At 33.1% G+C, this 22,665-nt stretch overlaps 2 protein-coding genes across 2 annotated transcripts; one reads left to right on the plus strand and one right to left on the minus strand.

The window, feature by feature from the left end:
• Nucleotides 1-8,535: 8,535 nt before the first annotated feature.
• LOC132609333 (gallate 1-beta-glucosyltransferase 84A24-like) lies at nt 8,536-10,219 on the minus strand. Its single transcript, XM_060323250.1, has one exon. It carries the CDS (start codon nt 10,134-10,136, stop codon nt 8,661-8,663), a length of 1,476 nt encoding a protein of 491 aa, XP_060179233.1. The 5' UTR covers nt 10,137-10,219; the 3' UTR covers nt 8,536-8,660.
• A 5,704-nt stretch (nt 10,220-15,923) lies between these two features.
• On the plus strand, nt 15,924-17,087 carry LOC132612132 (uncharacterized). Its single transcript, XM_060326466.1, has one exon. It carries the CDS (start codon nt 15,924-15,926, stop codon nt 17,085-17,087), a length of 1,164 nt encoding a protein of 387 aa, XP_060182449.1.
• The last annotated feature ends 5,578 nt before the right edge of the window (nt 17,088-22,665 follow it).

A 22,665-nucleotide genomic window follows, 5' to 3' on the forward strand; every position in this document is an offset into this window, starting at 1 on the left:
CAGGGTATCATAGAGGACTAGTTCATTTCTTCGGAAAAAAAAAACACTCCTCAGTCCTCTATGATACCCACACGATATATTCATATACTACCAGCGTATCATAGAGGACTGATTCATTTCTTAAAAAAAAAAAAAATACTCCTCGGTCCTCTATGATACCTACACGGTATATTCATATATTGTCAGGGTATCATAGAGGACTAGTTCATTTCTTCGAGAAAAAAAAAAACACTCATCGGTCCTCTATGATACCCACACGGTATATTCATATACTGCTAGGGTATCATAAATGATTGGTTTATTTCTTCGAGAAAAAAAAAACACTCCTCGGTCTTCTTTGATACCCACACGGTATATTCATATACTGCCAGGGTATCATAGAGGACTGATTCATTTCTTCGGAAAAAAAAACACTCCTCGGTCCTCTATGATACCCACACGGTATATTCTTATATTGCCAGGTATCATAGAAGACTGGTTTATTTCTTCGAAAAAAACACTCCCCAGTCCTCTTTGATATCCACACGGTATATTCATATACTGCTAGGGTAACATAAAGGACTGGTTCACTGCTTCGGAAAAAAACACTCCTCGGTCCTCTATGATACCCACACGGTATATTCATATACTGCTAGAGTATCATAAAGGACTGATTCATTCCTTAAAAAAAAAAAAACTCCTCCTTTTATTATAAACATATAATCTGTATTATATACAGATAGAGTATCATAAATGACATGTTCATTCCTTCAAAAGAAAAAAAATTATATAAAAAAAAAGATTTAAAGCTTAATTTTGATACACTAATTTTTATATCATTTTAGCAAATTAAAGTTTGTAAAACAAAATTAAATAATGTTTTAGATATAATTATGTTTCATTTGCAAAAGAGAATTTTTTTATAAAATATTTTTTTATTAATTTAAATTTTAATAATAAGCTAATGACTTTAATATATTTCTTATATTATTTTAGTCTAATGGTTTATTTTTTTGTATATTTTTATTAATAAAAAGAGTTAATTAGTATTTTTATTTTTTGTATTCTTTTATCTTTTAAAGGACGAGTAGAGAAAAGACAAAAAAGAAAAAGGGACAAAAAAAGAAGAAGATAAACAAAGGAAAAAACAAAAGAAAAATAAGTTGGGACCAGACTAGGGGTGGGCATGGTACGGTATTGGAAAGTTTGGTACGGTAATTTCGGTTTTCAGCTTTTAAAAATATTATACCATTACCATACCAAATTAGTTCGGTATGGTTCGGTATTTTTAAGTTCGGTTTCGGTATTTTTCGGTACGGTAAATCGGTAACCATAATTTGTTCGACTTCGACTTACATATACTTATATAATAGATAATTACGACTTCGGCTATTCAAGAAACGTTTCAATTATATTGTACAAGCACCTTACACATGTAAATATATTCAAAAGAAACACAACTAATCTCCTTCGTAAATCAATTATACAAAAGAGCATTTCAATTAACATAGATCAATCAAAATTCCAATGTTTAAACAATTAATTTTGTACTAATACTTGTTTATATATTTGTTAGTATTAAAATACTAATATAGATGACTTGTATATGTACCTATATACTTCGGTATGGTATTCGCTATATTATTTATAAATACCGGATACCATACTGAATACCGAACTTTTTAAAAATGCATACCAAATACCGTATCAAATACCATAATACCAAAATCACGATATAAAATTTTTTTAATTTCAGTATGATAGTCGGTATATACCATACCATGCCCACCCATAGACCAGACCCAAGGCAACCGCAATTGGGAGGTAATTGATGCCCAAGAGTTCGGGTAAATTGTTATTCACCGAAGGGGTGGCTATTGTAATTAAATTTCAAGGGGGCACATTAGGATAAATATTTTATTTTTATGGGTAGTTTGTGTACTTTTCCCTTAATTTATGCCCCTCAAATTAGTTGTCTTTAATTTTTATCCTTCACTAAAAATTCTATGATTTCGGGTTCGAACCCCCGCTCAGTCAATTTTTTCTTAAAAATCGCAAGGTAGAGTTTGGATTCCCAAAACAGAGTTTTGCCTTCTGGTGAAGGCAAAACTTTGCCTTCATGCAATTTTTTATTTTTTTATTTTTATTTTTATTTTTATTTTAGTCGGAATTATACAAACGTCTGCCTTAAGGTTTAACTTTTGCCCTAATAGGCCTATTTTGGGCAAAAATTAGGTCTATTCAGGTAAAAGTTTGCCTTACTTTTGCTTTTAGGCAAACATCTGCCTTGCGATTTTTTTTTTAATATTTGACTGAGCGAGGGATACCCATAACCCATGAATTTTAGGTGAAGAGCAAAAATTAAAAAATTCGAATTTGAGGGTAAAGACCAGTGCCTTTGAAGGTCATTCCTCACAAAAAAATGAACTTACTCCATTTGGATACTAGTATTCACTTTCAAAACCCTAATTGGATGCAGTAAACTAATTATGAATATAACAGAAATAGTGGGGAGAAATAAAGAACAAATACTTCTGGGGTTTCTAAGTCATGTGATATATTCTCTAAGAAGAACTTGTGAATCTCGATCCTAGACTTCATTTTACATAAATTTCCTTGATATTTGATTTATATCATCTTGCGATACTCGCAAATAAATCTATTTAAAGACAACCATAGCTGTCCAATCTTAGATATTAGTACATCTCTTTTCTATCTTGGCAGGGGCGGCTCAATAAATTTGGTGGCCTAAAGCCACTGCAATATGAGGCCTTAATTTATTTTGTATCATTTAATCCAAGGACAAATGTAGATGAACCACAAAGATTTATATTCAGAGGTAATGTAAACATCTAAATGCGTTTTTTTTTCAATACTTATGTCAATCATAATTTCAAAATATATCCTTTTTTATACTCGTTCCATCCCAACATACATGCCATATTTCATTTCTAAAGATTCAAATTGTATATATTTTGATCAACATTTTTAAGATGTATTTTTTCATCATATTGATATGAGAAAAATTACAACTTACAGTACTTTCATATAGTTTTTGAATATCTAAATTTTAAATATTGAATTAATCAAATCTAATTGAACTTTGAATATCAAAACAATTAACTCTCGAGAAGTGAAAGATACCAATATTTTTTAAATGGAGGAAGTAAATATTTCATAGTTTCTACACTATACTTTTTTTTTTTTTTAAATAACATATACACATACTTTAATTAGAAAATGAGTCCCCCAAATTGGGCAATGGCCTTAGAGGCCTTACCCTCTAGCCGGTCCTGACCTTGGGACAATAAATGCTGGTATCATTCACGGTGGCAGAGTCAGGATATTTACCTAATAAATTTAAAATATAAAGAAGTAAATAAAGAAAGTTCTGACGAACTGCTTACGATACCCTAACTCTGACTATGAGTATGAGGCAACAAAAAAAATTCTGTTATTTTACGAGTCCGGAACCTAATGACCCAAAAAAGAAGAAACAAACCAAAATATCCCAAGAAAAAAGTGATAGCAAAGTACCTTTAAATCTGTTTATATTCTTATTTTAACGGTACTTTGGTATCACTTTCTTTCTTGGAATATTTTGGTTCATTTCTTATTTGTTTTTTGGGTCATTTAGTTCCGGACTCTTCTTTTAGCCGCCAGTATTAGTTTTTAGGTTTTTCTTTCTTCAACGAATGTTGAAATATAGAAAGTTACAATAATTGGAAGGCGACAGAAGTTGACACTAAAAACAGAGACCGGAATCAAAGTCTCCGTAATTATAGGGTATTACTATCTGAAGAATACAAATATAATATTCATTTTTTAATTCTTCTTCTTTTTACATCTACTATACTACTAGTAGTCTGCTACTAGGCACATGTGTCCCAACTGACATATAGTTTCCTAGTGCCAAATATTGTTTAATGATAGCTGGAGAATTTGGAAAATAACATTTAAGAATTTGTAAAATAACAAAGAATGAAAGTATTAAATTTGTTATGGCAAGTTTGGAGATCAGACTAGAAAAACCTCAAGAGTCAAGACGGATTATATATAAGGGTGTGCTTGGTAGGAAGGAAGATGTTTTATGAAAAATGTCTCTAGATTTTTTTTTTTTTTTGAAAAAAGAAGTAAATTTCTTATTCATTTTCTAGTATTTGGTAAGTAAGCCAAAAAAATATTATCATAAGAGCTTTTAGATATAATTTAACAAAATATTATGGGGGTTGGGATGGAGTGGGGAGTAGGGTTTTAGGGTGGCAGGGGGTGGGATGGTCAAGGATTGAGGATGGGTGGGGAGGAGACAATACTTATGAAACTTATTTTTCATACTTCCAATAAAAAAAACATTTTTCTAATTTTTAAGGGATGTGTTTTTCTAGAGAAAATATTTTTCAAAACATTTTAACCAATCAAACATGAGAAAATCAAAAAATATTTTTTGAAAAGTAATTTCCTCCATCCTAACTCTGCACTTTAAACATATCTAGTTGTGTGGTAAGTTATCTAAACTTTAAGTCAATCTTTACATCTAGTTAACTTAGGTATACTGATGTATATAGTTTGATTATATATAAACTTAAATTGATTTTTAACATCGTCAAATGTACACAAACAGATTTAGAATTTAAATTTTATATGTTCTTAATTTTTTTATAACAATGTGTTAGATCAATAATACTGGGGGTTAGAATAGAAATTAGCAGAATGGCTTCTAGGCGCGGAGCAATGCCACTGTCCTTAAGGAATATTTGCCTCCACCACAAGGTATGCAAATGGGATTGCGAATTTCCTAGGATACAATGAAACCTTTTATTCAAATTTGTCTTGCACAAACAAATCGAACCACTTGTCACTTAAAAGAAAAGCAGATTTGTCTAATTTATAACTATTTTCTGCAGCAAATAAGTATAAGGGATTTGGAGAAGGAGAAGAAGTGCTTGTATCTTTTCTTGTTACTTTGACAGTATATTTATAGACATGACCATGTCTATTCTTAAGAGACACATCAGTTGGTTACACAACTGTTGAAATTTAAACACGATAGTTGGTTACACAACTATTGAAATTTAAACAGAGATAACTGTTGATCAATTTATGTAGATAACTGTTTCTGTATCAACTAACTGCCAATTTGAATTTCTTAAAATTCAACTTTGTAATTAAGCAATAGACAAAATTACTAACAAAGTAGTAAGATTACTCAACATGTAGTAGGACTATTACAAAATGTAGCAGGACTATGCAGTAGGACTATAAAACAATGTAGTAGGATTATTGGAACTTTGGGAGACCCGTTTGAAAATCTTCCAACACAACGAATTCGAGTGCTAATAACTGAGTTCTTCATATAAAATTTATATATATTTAGTGAATTTCATAACACAAATACATAATTTCGGACAAACCTACTTGATTCAGCTGAAGCCGTAAGTAGCTCTCTAGTTCTGCCCCAGCAAACATATGTGATTTAACAACTTAAAAATAAGGTAAAAAAAATGTATAACAACCTAAAATACATTGATAATGTAAAGTTTCTGTCACCATTTTTATGTATAGTTTAATGTATTTTTCACGTATATAAATTTAATTTGTTATATAAATACTTTTCCTGTCTTAATTAGTGTAGCACTATTTTACTACATACAGTTAAAAAATGAAGACTTCTAAAAGTTTGTTATCTGAAACAAGCGTCTGGATGAATTTGAGTTTTTTCCTTGTGCTCCCAAAAAATAAAAATACCCTTGTTCCGCGACTTTGATTCGGAATTTAAAAAGTACTCTCTTTATTTTTATTAATGTGATACAGTTCGAATTTCGAGAATTAAATTTTATTTTGATCATGAGTTCGGATATATAATTTTTAAATTTTTTGAATAATAATTAACATATTAAGAAACTACATAAAAATAATATAATTCACAATAATTAATAATTTAAAATATTTAAAGGATATAAAAATAAATTGCGGTAATTTTTTTTTGTTTGACTCTCATAAAATAAAAGTGTCATATAAATACATAGGGAATAGTAATAGTGAAACTTACATAAACAACTACCTTTTAATAGCTTCTAACAATTTATAGCTACTTTTTTTATATTTACAAATCGTAGCTAGTTTTTGTTGTATTTGGTTGTATTTCGCATTTTTGAAATATACGGAAATACACGGAAATACAAAATCTGGGAGAATTCGCATTTTTGAAATACACTGAAATACAAAATCTGGCAGAGTAAAAATAAGCTGTATTTATGGAATAGATTCTCTTCTTTCATTTTAAATGGTAAGTCAAATTAAATCAACCATGTATGACGCATAACTGTTGAAGTTCCATAACAACCCACGTTTCTCTCTCCAAATTACTCCATTCCAAACTTTTAGAAATACTTTCAAATACAGAAAAATATACACTGAAATACAATGAAATATGGTTGATTGTTTAAGAAATATAAAATTGTAGTATGTGTATGTACAATGGAATATAATGAAATATATCAGAAAATATTTCATAAATTAGAAATACATAGAAATACAACGAAATATACAACTGTTTCATTTCACTATTTCTAACCACCATCAATCATAGCCGTCCAGCCAACATTATCCTTGGTAGAAACCAGACGAAATTCATCCATTGCCTTATTCACCAACCCATGATCAAGATAACATGATATCGTAACAGTAGAGGCAACAATATATCTTTGAGGCATTTCATCAAACACCTTCTTCGCATCATTATATCTCTAAGTGCCATACTTACTTGAAAAGATTGTAACTTGAGCATATGCATATCTTAACGAGAAGGAAAAAAAAATATTAACAGGAATGAGATTGAGGAATAGTTGTCATTTGGTGCATTTGCAGGAGTAGTTGAATGTGCTGCTCACTAAAATTACAAAGAAGATAGAAGATATCAAGAATGTGCTGCTCACTAACAAAAAATGTGCTGCTCACTAACATGTCAACAAAGACAAATCAAAGAATGTGCTGCTCACTAACGAAATTACACTTGAACCACCTAATCTAGAAAAGAAGATAGAAGATATCAAGAAAAAAACAAAAAAAAAACTCAACAAATTTGAGTCGCATTTACATGTTGGTAACAACTCCAAGAAAAGTAGGGAATTGAAATCAACTTCTACTAGATCATTGAATCAGATATATACTGTGCAATCACAAAAGCTTAAGCTTTACGGTTGTGATGTTCATTATTCCAAATCCGATCAACTTGTTTGAAGGGAGCTCGATCTCAACCGATGGCAAGAGGAGAGAGAATTTTTTTCTGGCATCACCGACGGCAAGAGCAGCCTTAGCTGCGGTGGCGCTAAGGAGATGTCTGAGCCGAGGCGGCAGTGAGGGGAAAGGGAAAGAGGAGAGAGAATTTTTTTAGGGTTTGGAGAAGATGATAAATCTTAATAGTGAGGGAGAATAAAGAGGTACATGTATTTCAAAAGTTACTGGATTAGTTATGAAATGTAATTTTGGAAAAATAAAGCTACAAAAATTAAATAAAAAAATAAGGTAGTTATTATTCATAAATAAGTCTTAGAGATAACTATGACAGGTAAATTTTCCATTGTAATATCCTAGTAGTGGGCCTTCATGGAACACCCACCATTTCAACAACTTCGTATCTTTTTGTCTTTCTTTTTTGAGAAATTTAACTGTTGCTTTTTGGCTTGTTCATTTTGATAAAAACTTTTTTACGAGAAAGGGATAGTAAAGCACCTCTATTTTAATGTTGCACGTTAAAGAGTCTAAAGGACACCACCACTGGCAGTGACAAGTTTGTCAATTGCAAATTAACTAATGATGACGTCGTCTGACTTGATTCGAGACTCAAAAATAAATAATTATTGAAATTTGTAATTTTAAATGTCATTAAATATGCATGACTATTAAAAAATAAATTAATAAGGATAAAATGATTTTAAAATGTAGAAATAAATTATTCTTTTTAAATAAAACATTAAAAAATTGGGAGTAAGGGATTAGAAGGCGGAGAATCGAACCTTTACCAATAAGGTGAAAATTCAGTTAATCAACCAACTGAGCCACTAAAATTCTCCAAAATAATAAGGCAGGAGGGAGGGGGCAACAGTGTCACATGAAATGAAATGGGGAAATAACAATAAAATAATATTCATTGACAAACATTAGTTGGAGAAGACTTCGAAATGACAATTCTCTAACCCCAGCATGCTCATGTATATTTATGCATTCAATCGCTAACCTATTTTTAAAATCTCCGAACAATCTACAAAATATATTTATTGGGAAACTTCTTCTCCCAAAAGGCTAACAGTAGCTTCATATTTCTCATGAAGAACCGCCAAACATTACCATTTCATTGGGTCGTATGTGAATCCAGGTTAGTCGGACGAAAAATGAATTCTCATGTATGAGCTCAAGAGATATGTAGAAATAGACTTCTGGAGGGCTACTTAAGCCACTTTAGTTGAAATTAGAAGGACGGAAGCTGTCGGATATTGCTCACTCCTACTATAACTTAACAACCAAAAAGCTTTGTGTCCCCTTCAGAAATACTAAAAATAAACTTAAACCCGACCTTTATTTTTATTATTATAACAAACATGCGCTAAGGGCCTCATTACATATATATAGGAGGGGTACTCAATAATTGAACCAATTTAGAAGCAACCATAAAAAAGGTGACACTAATGGGATAAAGGTGCTAATTTGGCCAAGTACTTTTGGTTACTACTTTGTAGTGTCCTAAGCTCATCAACAAAGGACTTCAAATTCTGATCGGATGAACCACCTTCCGCCACTGCTTCGGCCGCTTTCTTCTTCCAATTCAACGCGTTCCCTTTCATCTCCGCCGCCTTAGGACCACTCGTGACATCACGCAAAGACTGTTCAACTTCGTCCCGAGGAACAACCCTATTCTCTGTCACACCTCTGGAAAGTCTTACTCCTATTTTGAATTCATCCACTAAGTACTTAGCATCCGTTACTTGATCGCCCCATTGTGGAAATGCCACGATGGGGACTCCGTTTGCGATGACCTCCATCGATGAATTCCATCCACAGTGAGTCAGGAAACAGGCTAAAGACGGATGTGCTAAAACTTGTTCTTGCAAACACCATTCCACAACTTTTCCTTTATCCCCAACTTTTTCCAAATAGCCTTGTGGCAAGACTACGATGGGGAAGGACGAGTTTTTTCGGGGTGGCTTCATGATCCACAAGAAATTTAGCCCCGAATTCAATAAGCCATAGGCGATTTCATCAACTTGTTCTTGATTCGGAACAACAATACTTCCGAAAGAAATGTATACAACAGAGGATGGTGGCTTGGAATTGAGCCATTTAGTGATTGAGCTATCAGCCTTCACCAGGTCAGCACGAACATCTTCCTCGATTTTTGGATCATCGACTAGTAGTGGACCGACGGTCTTGATGGGTAAAAAATTGGACATGTAGTCCACCACTTCTTTTTCGAGCTCATCGAATGATTCGATGAAAATCCGAATAGGTTTAGAGAGGTAACTGAATTGTCTCAAAATGGCATTTGCTAAGACAGGAAATGGATTTGATGGTAGCAAGAAGCTAGGAAGTTCATCCCACTTGAGAATTGGCATGTTAGGCAAATGAACATCAATTTTTGGATTTGATTCATTTGGGAAAGGTGTAAGATTGAAATGATAGTGATAATAAGCAGAGAAACTAGCACAAGATTGGACCCAAAGGACAGCACAAGGTATACCAAGGCTATCAGCCACATCACATACCCATGGAATAAATGGATTGTTGATTAGACATGAAACAGGACGCCCTTTCACTTCGTTTTCTTTTAGCATTGCAGGGAGCACTTGTCTCCCTACAGCTTCGAGATTCGCCATCTCTATCTCGAGCTGGCAATTCTCTTTAGGCTGAGTGTATTCCCAACCATCGAAGAACTCGAATCTAATGAAACCATCTCCATAAGGAGTTGGCTCATCACTAATTATGTTGTTGTTGGCTGCTCTTATATCCTTGCCAACACATTCAGGTGCGCAAAAGCTAACTAAGACACCATTCGAGGCGAGGCGTTTGCCAAGTCGGAGCAATGGATTGACATGTCCTTGACCAGGAAATGACATTAGAAAGACATGAATGATTGAATCCAAATTGGTACCTTGAGATCCCATTTTTCAATAGTGATTACTGATTAGCTATAATGAAAATCTAGCAGCCAGAGAAAAGGAATATATAGCAAGTGGTGTTTAGTCTTTCTTTATTAGTGAATAAGTACTTTATTGTTCGTTTCTATGTGCGCGTGCCTTGTACGCTGCGTTATTAATAGTATAATGTTTCATCGCATCTTGGCCCTAATTAATCAATCATCCAAATACATTGTGAATGTATCTTTATATACATATGGTTTTGCAAACATGATAGTTTATGGATGGAGTTAGAATTTTGTATTTATGAGTTCTGAATAAAATATTTATATATATAAAGTAAATTTTTAATATAAATACATGGTGTAAGTCAAAGTTATTGAATTCTACCGATTTGCAGATTGTGTTGGCTCTGCCCCTACATGCTACTATCATATTTTAAATTATGTGAACTTATTTGATTGGGGAAAAACTTACCTCATCTGGTGTTTACACCACACTCATAGATGCATGACATTTGTTTACTAGTAGACTATTGTCATTTTAAAAAGGTATTCTTACCCTATTAAATCACTTAGTCATGATAAGTTAATATAGTTTGATATAAATACTAGTGCAAATAAGTAGTTGCATTTGATTGGGCTCAGAGATTGAGAAAGAACGAAACATATTATTCGATACTTGTGTTCTTAAATATTTTATAGTATTTATATGATTATAATGCTTTTGAATGTTAACCATGTAATAATATTTGTGTGGGTGGATTTATTTAATTTTATTGGAGATAGGAAATGTTGTAGTTCAAGAGAGTAACGTCAACAATTAAACTGATAAAACGTTGATAGCTTAGGAGAAATTTTAGGTATTATCTCGACAAAACACAATTAGACTATTAATTCTAGAAGAGGAAAATGTAAAAATTCCTGTCACATTCTTCTAATACTACTACATAATAAATTATATTAATGTTTTAAAACGACCTCGGAATATACCAAAGAGTAGAGCCAGAAAACGAATAATTGCAATGTAACAGAAGTTCCATACCTCTTTTTATTTTTTTTTTAAAAAAGCCGAAACATTTTTGCTGTAATTAGACTAAGTCAAATTATTTTTATAAACATTTAGAAAAAATTATTTTCTAAACAAGCGGAGACGGTTGACAACAGCTATCAAAAGTCACTACATAAGTGATTACTGTTAATCTAAAAATCCCTAATTAAAAATGGGAAATTCACTAAACAAAGAGAATTCACAGTCAGCTTTCACACGTTTAGTAGTGTGCATTAACCCTAACAAGATATATAAATTAGTCAAGGAAAAAAGTGATGATAAGTTATTCAGAGAATTAGCAAAGATGATGAAGTGGGTTAGATGTCCCAATTGCAAATTCTACATTGAACGTTTCAGTGGATGTGATGATATGTATTGTAGGTATGTTTTCTCTTGTTCTTATTTTTTGTTTAACAAGGGCATATAAGTGTGTGTATATATATCATACGAATTTCACACCGAGCTTTTGATATATGTGTCCCAGTTGTAATTCAAAGAAGGAGGATACTAAAAATAAAAAATAAAAAATAAAAAATAAGAAAAAACTCCTTCCATTTGAAAATGCAAAATTTTCGATTTTATAGTTTTGATTAGAGAGAATTTCTAAAATTTAAACTCGTACATACCTCCTTAATGGTTTCAATTATTTGATGAACATGTTTATATTTATCTAAGGGGACAAGTTTCTTCTTATGTATTACTATTACTTTTTTTCTTCTATTTTATGTGTCAAAACTACACTGTTTTGTTTTATTTTATTTTATTTTCATTGGATGTGAGTATTTAATCCGTTCATGTTACTAAATTTTATAAAGTTTTATCCAGATAAACCATGAAGAAAAAAGTACGAAGTGTATGTTTTCTTAATCGTTGTTTTACTTGTGCAAGTTTTTTATATATGCAGGATCAGAAAGGAAATAGCAAAATTGACAATCGCATGCGTCTAAATTTATATATTATATAAGAGCTAATCTCAATCTTTTGTCGTCCTCACATTGTAAAACAAAACTTTTGATTGGTTGCTACTTACACATGGCTGTTGCTGCCTTTTCCTTGTGTCCCACTTTCTTTTCTTTTTTTGGTAGGAGCCTGTCCCACTTTTAAGTTTTAACATTCAATTGTTTTTTTCGGCCCATTTGACGTGGACCCTGCAGTATTTTGTCAATTTGTTTTAGCTCCTTACGCTCTTTAATTCATATGAAGAATTAAATTCATTTTTGAGATTCATTTAACAAATTTAGTTTTTTCTTAAACTTAGTTTAAAACTAAGCTTAAATCACCACATTTAACTAACATAAACTTTGGCAGCATGAAATATCACGAGTGAAACTAAAACTTAATAAATAAGAAAAAAAAATCTATTTCTGTCTATAAATAAGGAAATCATATACTCATAAATTCATAAAAATGTCAAAAAAAAAATCAATTTATGATTTTCACCGAGTCATAATTATTTAATAAAAATTAGATCATGTTACTTTACAAAATGTCGAGTCACTTGCATCTCTTTGATATTTCATAATTCTCCTACCAAACTTCCTTCTTCATAAATAATTTTTTGTTTAAAAATTATCTAATTAAGTGACTAAGAAACTTTAATACTTAAGAAGACTTATCAACAATACATATTTAACATGCCGCTGAATTATATTAATTATGCAATAAAAAAATATGATATAAATTAAACCTTTTTAATTAAAATATTACTACTTTTATATCTTGAGTTTGGGCCCGGGCTTAGCACGGGCCTCGTGTAACTAGTATTAGAATAAGCCAGCAAGGAGATTTTTTGTTGTACAGGATAGTACTGTATCATTTAGTGGTGTATTAACGAGCGTATTTAGAATTTAAAATTTATGGGTTTCTACAATGATATTAAAGTAACAATTAATGAAAATTTAGCAAACAATTAATGAAAATTTAGCAAACAATAGAAATTTTATACTTCCTTTATCTCAATTAATGTGACATTTTTCATTTTTACAGAGTCAAACAAGAAAATCTTTGACCGTGATTTATTCATATGCTCTTTAAATATTTTAAACTGTTAATTATTGTGACTTATAATACCTTTTATTTAGTTTCTAAATATGTAAATTATTTTGCAAAAAACTTAAAAATTGTATGTACGAATTTACGGTCAAAATAAAGAAACTTGACTCTTGAAATAAGAACTATATCACATAAGTTGGAACAGAGGGAATATATATTTTGTGAATTTTTTTAATATAAATACACAATATTTAAGTAAAAACTATTAAATTCACGCGAACTCATTGATTGAAGGCTAAATCCGGTCTGCTTTTTCGAGTTCATACACCTTGAATTTTGATTATTCTGCAGCTTACTTAGAGCTTGTTTGGATGGACTTATTTTAAGCAGCTTATAAGTTGCAAACAACTTATAAGCTAAAAACAAAAAAGTTGGGGTAGCCCACCTTATTTTTTTGGCTTATAAGCTGTTTGCAGCTTATAATCTGCTTTAGATAAAGTAAGTCAAACGGGCCCAATTATTTTTTTGAGCTTATTTTAAGCACAAAGTGACTTTAAGCTGGTTAGCCAAACATTCAAAAAAGCTGAAAACAACTTATAAGCAACTTATAAGCTAATCCAAATGGGCTCTTAATAAATTCTCTTATTAGCCGAAGAAATGAGATCACTTGCCCTCTTATAATTTGAATAGAAGAGAATGACTTTTTCAGATCTCTTATGTGTTTTTTTCCAGATCTCTTATGTGTTTTTTTTCCAGATCTCTTATGTGTAAAAAATAAAGATCTCTTGTAAAAGAGTTATAAAATCAAAAAGAGTTTGTAAAAGGCTAAAAAACCAATTTTCCTAGCTTTTTCCTTTTTTTTTTTTAATTAACCGGATGAAATGATATTGGATTTTGTCATAAAAAATGCAGATGTGGCACCCACTTTTGCTGCCAGTGTGGAAGAAAGACGAATAGATGTTCTTGCACGGAGCATTGCTCTGACTAATTACGCGTTATAAACAGCCATTTTCAAGAAATTGCATGCTATTACTGAATGTGTCATCTAAGCAAATTACATTGTACTTTTTTTATTGGCAAAAGTCATAGATAGCTCCTAAACTTTGCCACATTTTCCTCTGAGATACCTAAATCGAGGGTTGTACCTAGACCAGTCCAAATTCGATCCTATTGGGTACCTTTTTCACAATAATTAGTAAAATTAGGAGAGTGTATTACACTCTCCGTGACGTGACAACTTTGTCAAATGAAAACATGACACGTGGCGGTGGGGGGGTCCATCATAATAATTAAAAACTAAATTATACAACCCCCCCCCCCCCCCCCAATTTTCATCCTCTTCGCCCCCCCCCCCCCCAACTGCAACCAACCTCGCCCCCCCTCAACTGCAACTAGCCGCCGCTCCCCCACCACTGGCCGCCGCACCACGACCCCCAACCGCCGTCCCCCCACCCCACCAATAATTTATTTCCTTTTTCTTCTCTTATTTAGGTCTATCAATGTCTTTATAAGACCCACCAACCTTTAATGAAAGGTGAGATGAAAAAAAAGTCATAGTAATGGTAAATCTTCATTTTTTCCGGTGAACAAGATGGTAATGTTACTTTTCAGATCTAAAAAGGACAAAAAAAAATGGTGGTAAGAAATAACATCCAATTCACAAATTAATTTTATATAAATAATTAAAAGAAATGAATTGTTATAATGAAGAGGAAGGAGAGAAAAAAAAAAAAAGGAAGAAGAAGAAGAAGAGAAAAAAAAGAACGTACAGTGGGGTGCGGGGAGGTGGGTTAAATGAATTGTTATAATGAAGAGGAAGAAGAGAAGAAAAAAAAAAAGGAAGAAGAAGAGAAAAAAAAGAAGGCAAGAACGTACAGTGGGGTGCGGCTGGGGGGGGGGGGATGTGGGTTACTTTTTTTATTAATTTATCTATTAAATTTTATTTAAAAGAAGTAAAGTTTTAACCAGAAAAAAAAAAGGATGAAAGGGCTGTCACGCGCCCAACAAAAAGTGTAATTAATTGCTGCGCCACGTAAGCGCCACATAGGCAAAAGGTACCCAATAGGATCAATTTAGACTGGTTTAGATACCCAATAGGTACAACCCTCGGTTTAGGTAGCCCAGAGGAAAATGTGACAAAGTTTAGGGGGCTATCTATGACTTTTGCCTTTTTTATTCCTTGCTTAAACTTACCAAGTTTTTGTGTGTGTGTGTGTGTGTGTGTTTTTTTTTTCTTTTCATTTTTCATTAATTCATAGATAAATCATCTCATTAGAGATAAAACGAAAAGTTTAGAATTAAAATATTATAGAAAGATTTATTATTTTTGGAATTGGCCAAAAAAAAAAAAATCACATAAATTGGGATAGAAAATGTATTATTTATGAGTTAGATGGAATTGAAGTTATTATGTTCCTTTAGTAGTTGATTAAATTGAAAAAGTTTTAGAAAGAGAAGGTCCTACTTCTCTCTAGAAAATCACATAGCCGTTAAATAAAATATCCGTTACCACCGAAGCATCTCCTTCACCAAAACGATGGGGTCGCCGGCAGGTGACCCTCAGTCGACCACACAGCAACAACCCCCCCCCCCCCCCTATTCCAAGAACAACCTATTATCAAGGAGCCCATAGTAGGTAGTTCATACGCTGCCAGTCTATCGGAACCTCCAAACCTTACAAATCGAAATGACCCAAATCAAATAATTGCAAGAAGAACGACTCACAACGGGATGCCAACTTTGGTATTTAGACATCGACATTACCATGGGGTAATGACAAATCCTTACAGATGGACAATTGTTAGAAGATTCCTGAAATCAAGACCCCAAATTGATACGATTAGGTCAAAATTTGACGAGAAATTCGCGATGAAGGGCACTGTCAAAATTGGGGTTTTTGATAATTTCAACATCTTTCTGACCTTCAACAACGAAGCAGACTTCAATGGCATACTATATAAGAGAGTGATTGAGATTGAAGGTTTTCAAATCTGGTTGCAAAAATGGACTCCTAACTTCAAGCCTGAGGAGGATTTACCGATTGTGCCAGTGTGGGTACTGTTACCAGGTTTTCCTTTTCATATGCACACATGGAATTATACTAAACAAATTGTTGCTGCAGTAGGTATGCCTATCGAAATTGATATGGCTACTAAAACGATGAATAGACCTAGTATGGCTAAGATCCGAGTTGAAATTGATTTAATGAAGCCTTTAATTCATAATATCTGGATTGGTACTGAGGATGACAATGAACCTCTTAAAGGTTACACTCAAAAAATTGAATATGAAAATATTCCTAAGTATTGTAAGCATTATAAGAAATTAGGACACAATCTGATGGAATGTCGTGTGTTAGAAAGGAAAAAAGAAAATGAAAAGAAAAAAGTGGAAATGATGAAACAACACACCAATCCAAAAAAGGATGTGCCTAAAACAGATGGAAAAGAAAATGTTCCAAATGGGAAATATGAGGTACAGAGCAGAGGAAGAGATCAAAGACCCCTTCCAGACTTGTTCAGGAATAGACCAAGGGGTAGAAGTGAGCCTCCTAAGGTTTTTAAGCCTACATGTGCTGTTTTTGGGATTGATAAGCCTATGCCAATATCTGGAAAAAAACAGAATGAAAAGAATGCTGAGAATGATAAGAATGTTGATCATAAACTGGTTGAGATGGAGCAAAAGAACCAAGATGACTCTAATCATGAAGAGACAAATGAACAGCCTGGTCAGAATAAGGAGAGTCTACACAAAGAAATAGAATCTCAAGGAATTCCAAAAGAGAAGGTTGACAATCTTGATAACACTGGGAAAGATCAGCAAGAAGATCAACCTATGAGGCAGACTGTTATGATCAATAATCCAAATGAACTCACGGTTGATTTGCTCGAAGGTAAATGGCAGGAATTTGGGAGCAAGAAATCGAAAGCAGATTAGGGAAGAAGAGAAAAAGCCCAAGACAAAATGGGAACAATGAAAAATATAATATCATGATTACCCAGAATAGCTTTGATGAACTTATGCAGGAAGATGAAAATTTCAGTGCTAACATAAATGAGGGTGATACTAGTAAAACAACAGAAGAAATAATCAATGGCAATGAGACTAACATAGATGAAAACGATGAATGGGCTGATAAAGAGTCTTCTGAGGAAGAGAATAGATCAGATGACTCTGAAGACATGGAAAGTGAAAGTGACGAAGAAGAGGAATCAAACAGTGAGCAGGAAGAGCATCAGAAGCAAATAGAAAAACATGATATGCCTGCTAAGAATAACAAGTCTTCTATGAAAGAACATAATGGGGAAAAGGAAGTGAATCAGAAAGAACCTCCTAAGACAAGGAGACAAATGAAGAAATCACAAGATCATTCCAAAAGAGGTTTAAATGATCAAGATTCTTAATTGGAATATTAGAGGCATGAAATCCCATGCCTCTAGAGAAAGGGTAAAGTTTTTAATCGCTTCACATAGAATTCAACTTATTTCTATACAAGAGCCTTTCATAAAGGAAGATAAAATTGAAAGATACAAAAAGGAATTGAATATGCATGAATGTTTTTCCAACTGCAGCAACAAAATTTGGGTTTTTTGGGCTACGAGCATTAAATGCTCTATTTATGCTAATGAGGAACAGATGGTCACTTGTAAGATTATTGATAATGATAAGGAGTTATATTTTTCAATAGTCTATGCCAAATTTTCTAGTAAAGGGAGGGAAGAATTATGGAACCATATGAGAATCGTTGCCTCTACTATTAATGCACCCTGGGCTGTTGCAGGGGATTTTAATAGTATACTTGATGCTGAAGAAAAAATTGGGGGAAATCCCCATAGACTAAGCAAGAGTATTCCATTCATGGAATGCCTCAGTGATTGTGGTTTAAGAGATAGTGGATATACCGGACATGTTTTTACCTGGTGCAATGAGAGAAAAGAAAAGAATGTAATCTGGAAAAGGTTAGATAGAATGGTGCATAATGAAGAATGGGATGATCTTTTCTCAAGTACTAATGTACAACATCTTCCTAGAGTTGGATCAGACCATTGTCCCATATATATTACCATGGATAACCCTCAAAATTCTTATGTCAAGTATTTTAGATTCCTTAATCTCTGGGTTGAATGTGAAGGCTTCCAGGAAGTTGTCAAATCTAGTTGGAAATCTCACACTAACACTACAAAAAAAAACAGCGTTTAGTGACGGACGTATTCCGTCGCTAATCAACATATATCTGTTGCTAAACATGTGTTGCGACGGATTAGCGACGGAATGTCGTCTGTTACGATTTTGCGCGTTGCTAACCTATTAGCGACGGAAAAATGAAATCCGTAGCAAACTTAGCGACAGAGTAGCGACGTATGAGATCCGTTCCACATTATAGCAACGGATTATTTTGTTGCTATTGTTATGAATTCCATGACTAATTTCATATTTCATTTCGTCGTTTTAGTAAATTAGCGATGAAAACCATTGTTGCTAATCCGTCGAAAAATATTTGAATTATTTGTGCCTACATTTAGCGACAATCTGTAGCCTACTGTTTTCCCTCTAGCAACGACCAAAATCGGTCGCAAATCTGTCACAATTATTTTTCTTCCGATTTTTTTTTAAATACACCTGTTGAAACATACTAAATAAAAAGTAATAAATACCCTTAAAAATAACTGACATTCACATAAAATAATATTTATAAAAAAGATTCAAAATAGATAGCGGAATCCTAATCGTTAGGTCCAAAACACCGACAACACCAAGCTATCAACTACCAAAAGAACCCACACATCCATCAAGTATTGTTAGTGCATAATTTTGTTCTTTCCAACAAAAAGCAGATAACATAAAAAACTAATGCATGGGTGAAGGACTACGATCATTATTAGAAACTAAAGGATCAACATCGTCAACGTTAGCAATAGTAGGAGGAGACACTATGGGTGTCACAACTGATGGTTTGTTGATAGGAGTATTTGGATGATGTGATGGTGAAAAAATCACTCCGCGTGCCTTCTCAATAAATAAAGGAAGCAAGCGATCAGTCAGTGTAGGAATCAATCGCATCACTAACTCCTCCATATTTTCTGTCGGTGCTGATTGAGAAGTTGAAGGTGCTGCTGATGCTGAAGATTAAAGCCAGAATTGACGCAAAGATTCGACCCATAATAACTTTGTCCTTGAGATCCAAGACCATATATTCTTCTCTTCCTTGTTCCCCCAACAGCTTCGTAATATGCTTCACATTGATCAATATCAGACTGAGACTGTGATTTTTCCCGTAATACTTCTTGATATCTTTCCTGTAATAAGTAGTGAAATTAAAACATCAAGAATACTAATCATTCAATTTTTACCAAATAAAAAGAGAAATGAATTCCAAAGATAAGGGAGCAGATATTTATCCATTTTTCGTTGGAATTGAAGTCTCATGATGACCAACGAAAAAGAGTTTCATACAACTTGGATATAAATGATCATATACACTGTCTCATAGTCAAGTAACAGAACATGAAAACAAAGACAATTAGAGTTCCTAAACAACAAATGTAGTATCATGTTCAAAATAAGAAAAATATTTAAAGTAAGCATCTGAGTATCAACATGAGGCAGCTCTTTCCAACAACCTTAGACTAGTAGTTTTTGACCTTTGAACTTGCTCAAGTATAACAATTTTATCTCCAGCCCAACATCAACTATTCTATAGTAAAACCGTAGCAACATATATACAACAACAATTCTCCCCAAGTAAGGCATCATAATGTGGCCATGAATAAGTGCAGCGGCTTATCTTTATCACACCAGTAATTATGACAGTTCAGCATCTAGCATATAGCAAGTGTTCTCAAGATCAGCATCTAGCATTTTAGTATTTCTGCACTGCGTTTTTATATTTCTTGCACTGTATTTTTTGCTGCATTGCGTTTCTGTATTTCTGCACTGCAGTTTACTATTTTCTAAACTGTGTTTCAGCATTTTTGTAGTGTTGTGCTTCAGCAGTGATTTTTTTATGCATTACATATTTGTATTTCTGCACTGTATTGCAGTTTCAGTATTTTTGCACTGCATTTTTTGCATTTTCTGCACAACTTTTTCAACATTTCTGCACAATTTTTCAGCATTTCTGCACAGTTTTTCAGCATTTCTGCACTGCGTTTTAGCATTTCTGCACGATTTTCTAAACTGCGTTTCAGTATTTTTTTAGTGTTGTGCTTCAGCAGTGATTTTTTCTGCATTGCGTATTTGTATTTCTGCACTGCATTTTCCGCATTTCTGCACAGGTTTTTCAGCATTTCTGTACTAAGTTTCAGCATTTTAGTACAGTATTTTTAGCATTTTTGCACTGCATTTCAGCATTGCCACACTTTTTGATAAAGCAACTTCATGAAGGCCACACCTTTTGACAGTTAAGGCTTAGTTCAAAATGGAACAACAAGTAACAGCAAGTAACCTTATAGCACAAGTAACCTTAGTTCAAAATGGAACAACAAGTAACCTTATAGCACAACAGTTCCAACACCAAGATATGTAGGAGCTTAATTCATCAGATGTAATGGCGAAATCACAAATACAACAGCAGCCCATAAAATGTAGCAGCATATGTCCTAATAGTGAAACTATTAGGCCAAAATGCTATGGCACCTTAGTTCTCAAAATAGAAACCAAGTGCAGCAATATGTTCTCAGTGCAACAACACTCAAAAGGATCTCAAGGTTGTCCCAACAATGAATTTAAAAGTGCCACAACAGCCTTTAAGACAGTACACCTTGACAAGGAGATGTAACAGCATAGCACCCTTGATCCTAACAGTGTTTTATACAACAGAAGGTTCTATTTTCTAGGCAGTAAACTCAGGAAATTTTTGCCTAAACCTCACAAGATTTTGTGCTCTCGGTTTTTAGATTCATGCTTACCTTCTTTAACTTTCGAATTCACAGTCTCAAATAAACTTGTGTAACTTGAAGAAAAATTTAGTGGCACTACACAAAAAGCTTCAAAAGAGAGATATTTTTTTTCCTGAGAATGAAAAGCTTCAAAAGAGAGTTACGCAGTATAAACCCGTCGTTTAAGCAGAATAGACGACTACTACTTCACTTCCTCAAAGAAAAGATATCGACAAAAGGCAGATTTTATGGTGAAGTCTAAAAGTTGAATATAGAGAGCAAAGTAATAAAAGAAAGGATATATAATTCTTTCCATGCTTAGTTCAAGAGCCAACAAAATTCAAAATTCATAAACAATGTACATGGATTGCACACATATATCCCATTTGTAAAAATATAAAGCAGATTAAAGGAAACATATGAAAATATATATAAAGATACCTGGAGATGGCTTGCCACATTCCCTCTTGTAACTCCTTCAACATTCATCAGGTCAAAATCTTCTTACGGACATTAGAAACAGGACGAAAAAATTAGTCCATTAATATGGAAGTATCCATATAATAAAAGATACACAAAGACTAACCACAGTGATGCTAAAGAAAATCACCTCCAATGCATAAATAATTAACTGCTGCAACAAGCTTCCGATGAAGCTCTATGTGAAGCTTTCATTAGGAATCCCTGTGAAACTTTATAGACCAAAAAAATTGCAGGATTCATTGCTTGCATCTTCGTCATCCTTCCTTTTCTTGTTAAGATTCCCGTTTGATCTGCTTTGCCTGAAGGTTGTGCTTTTCACCTCTTCCTCCTATTTGATGAGGCTTGTCTTGATTGTTAGACTTATTAGAACTAACTGCAATGTTTCAGTCTTCTGTGAAATGGTAGAATTAGAAACTTGTTTTATATGTCCCACCTACAACATATTTTCCTGCATTTTGAACCAAAGCTATTTGATAAAAGAACAAAATGAAGATTGTGTCCGTTTAATAAAAGCCCCATCTAATCTTTCTGCTTCATTCAACTTAGAAGGTTAGCTACTTGAGCTATGCTACAGGTCATATTTGTTGCTGGAATAGATAGCACAAGTTTTGCAGATAAGACGAGCAATAAATCTGTCATACACTCTAATCAATCCATTAGGAACAATATCCAAGAAGAGAAAATAGACGTCGGTTACACAAATGCATAAGTTACCCATATCCTTCAAGTCATAACAATTCCCAAGATAAAGTTACATAATTCAACAATCTCTCACCCAATTCGTCACTCATATCCTTCAAGTCATAATGATTTAAACTGATAAGTCGCCTCACTATTAATAAGAAAAATAACATAATATGTACTGAATAGCAGTTGGGATCAAATAATAACAAGACTATTAATGATCTGTATACATATTACAGCCCATACTTCAAATCTTTCTATTTGTAAGACATTAAATTTAAAAAGATTGAGCCATAAATCTTATTCTTAAAGTAGAACCGCGCACCTAACAGGAATAAGAAATAGCAAATACCTTTGTTGAATGCTAAATGAGGAGTGCTTTGGCAGCAGATCATGAAATCTTTTAAGCTGCTGAATAAATAACAATTGACTTTTGGTCTTAACATGTATGAAGTATCAAGCTACGAGGT

The sequence above is a fragment of the Lycium barbarum genome, chromosome 9, assembly GCF_019175385.1.
Source record: "Lycium barbarum isolate Lr01 chromosome 9, ASM1917538v2, whole genome shotgun sequence".
Classification (NCBI taxonomy): domain Eukaryota; kingdom Viridiplantae; phylum Streptophyta; class Magnoliopsida; order Solanales; family Solanaceae; genus Lycium; species Lycium barbarum.

Excerpts from the sequence above, each read along its gene's own strand:
- LOC132609333 (XM_060323250.1), bottom strand. The coding sequence starts at position 10,136 with ATGGGATCTCAAGGTACCAATTTGGATTCAATCATTCATGTCTTTCTA.
- LOC132612132 (XM_060326466.1), top strand. The coding sequence starts at position 15,924 with ATGACAAATCCTTACAGATGGACAATTGTTAGAAGATTCCTGAAATCA.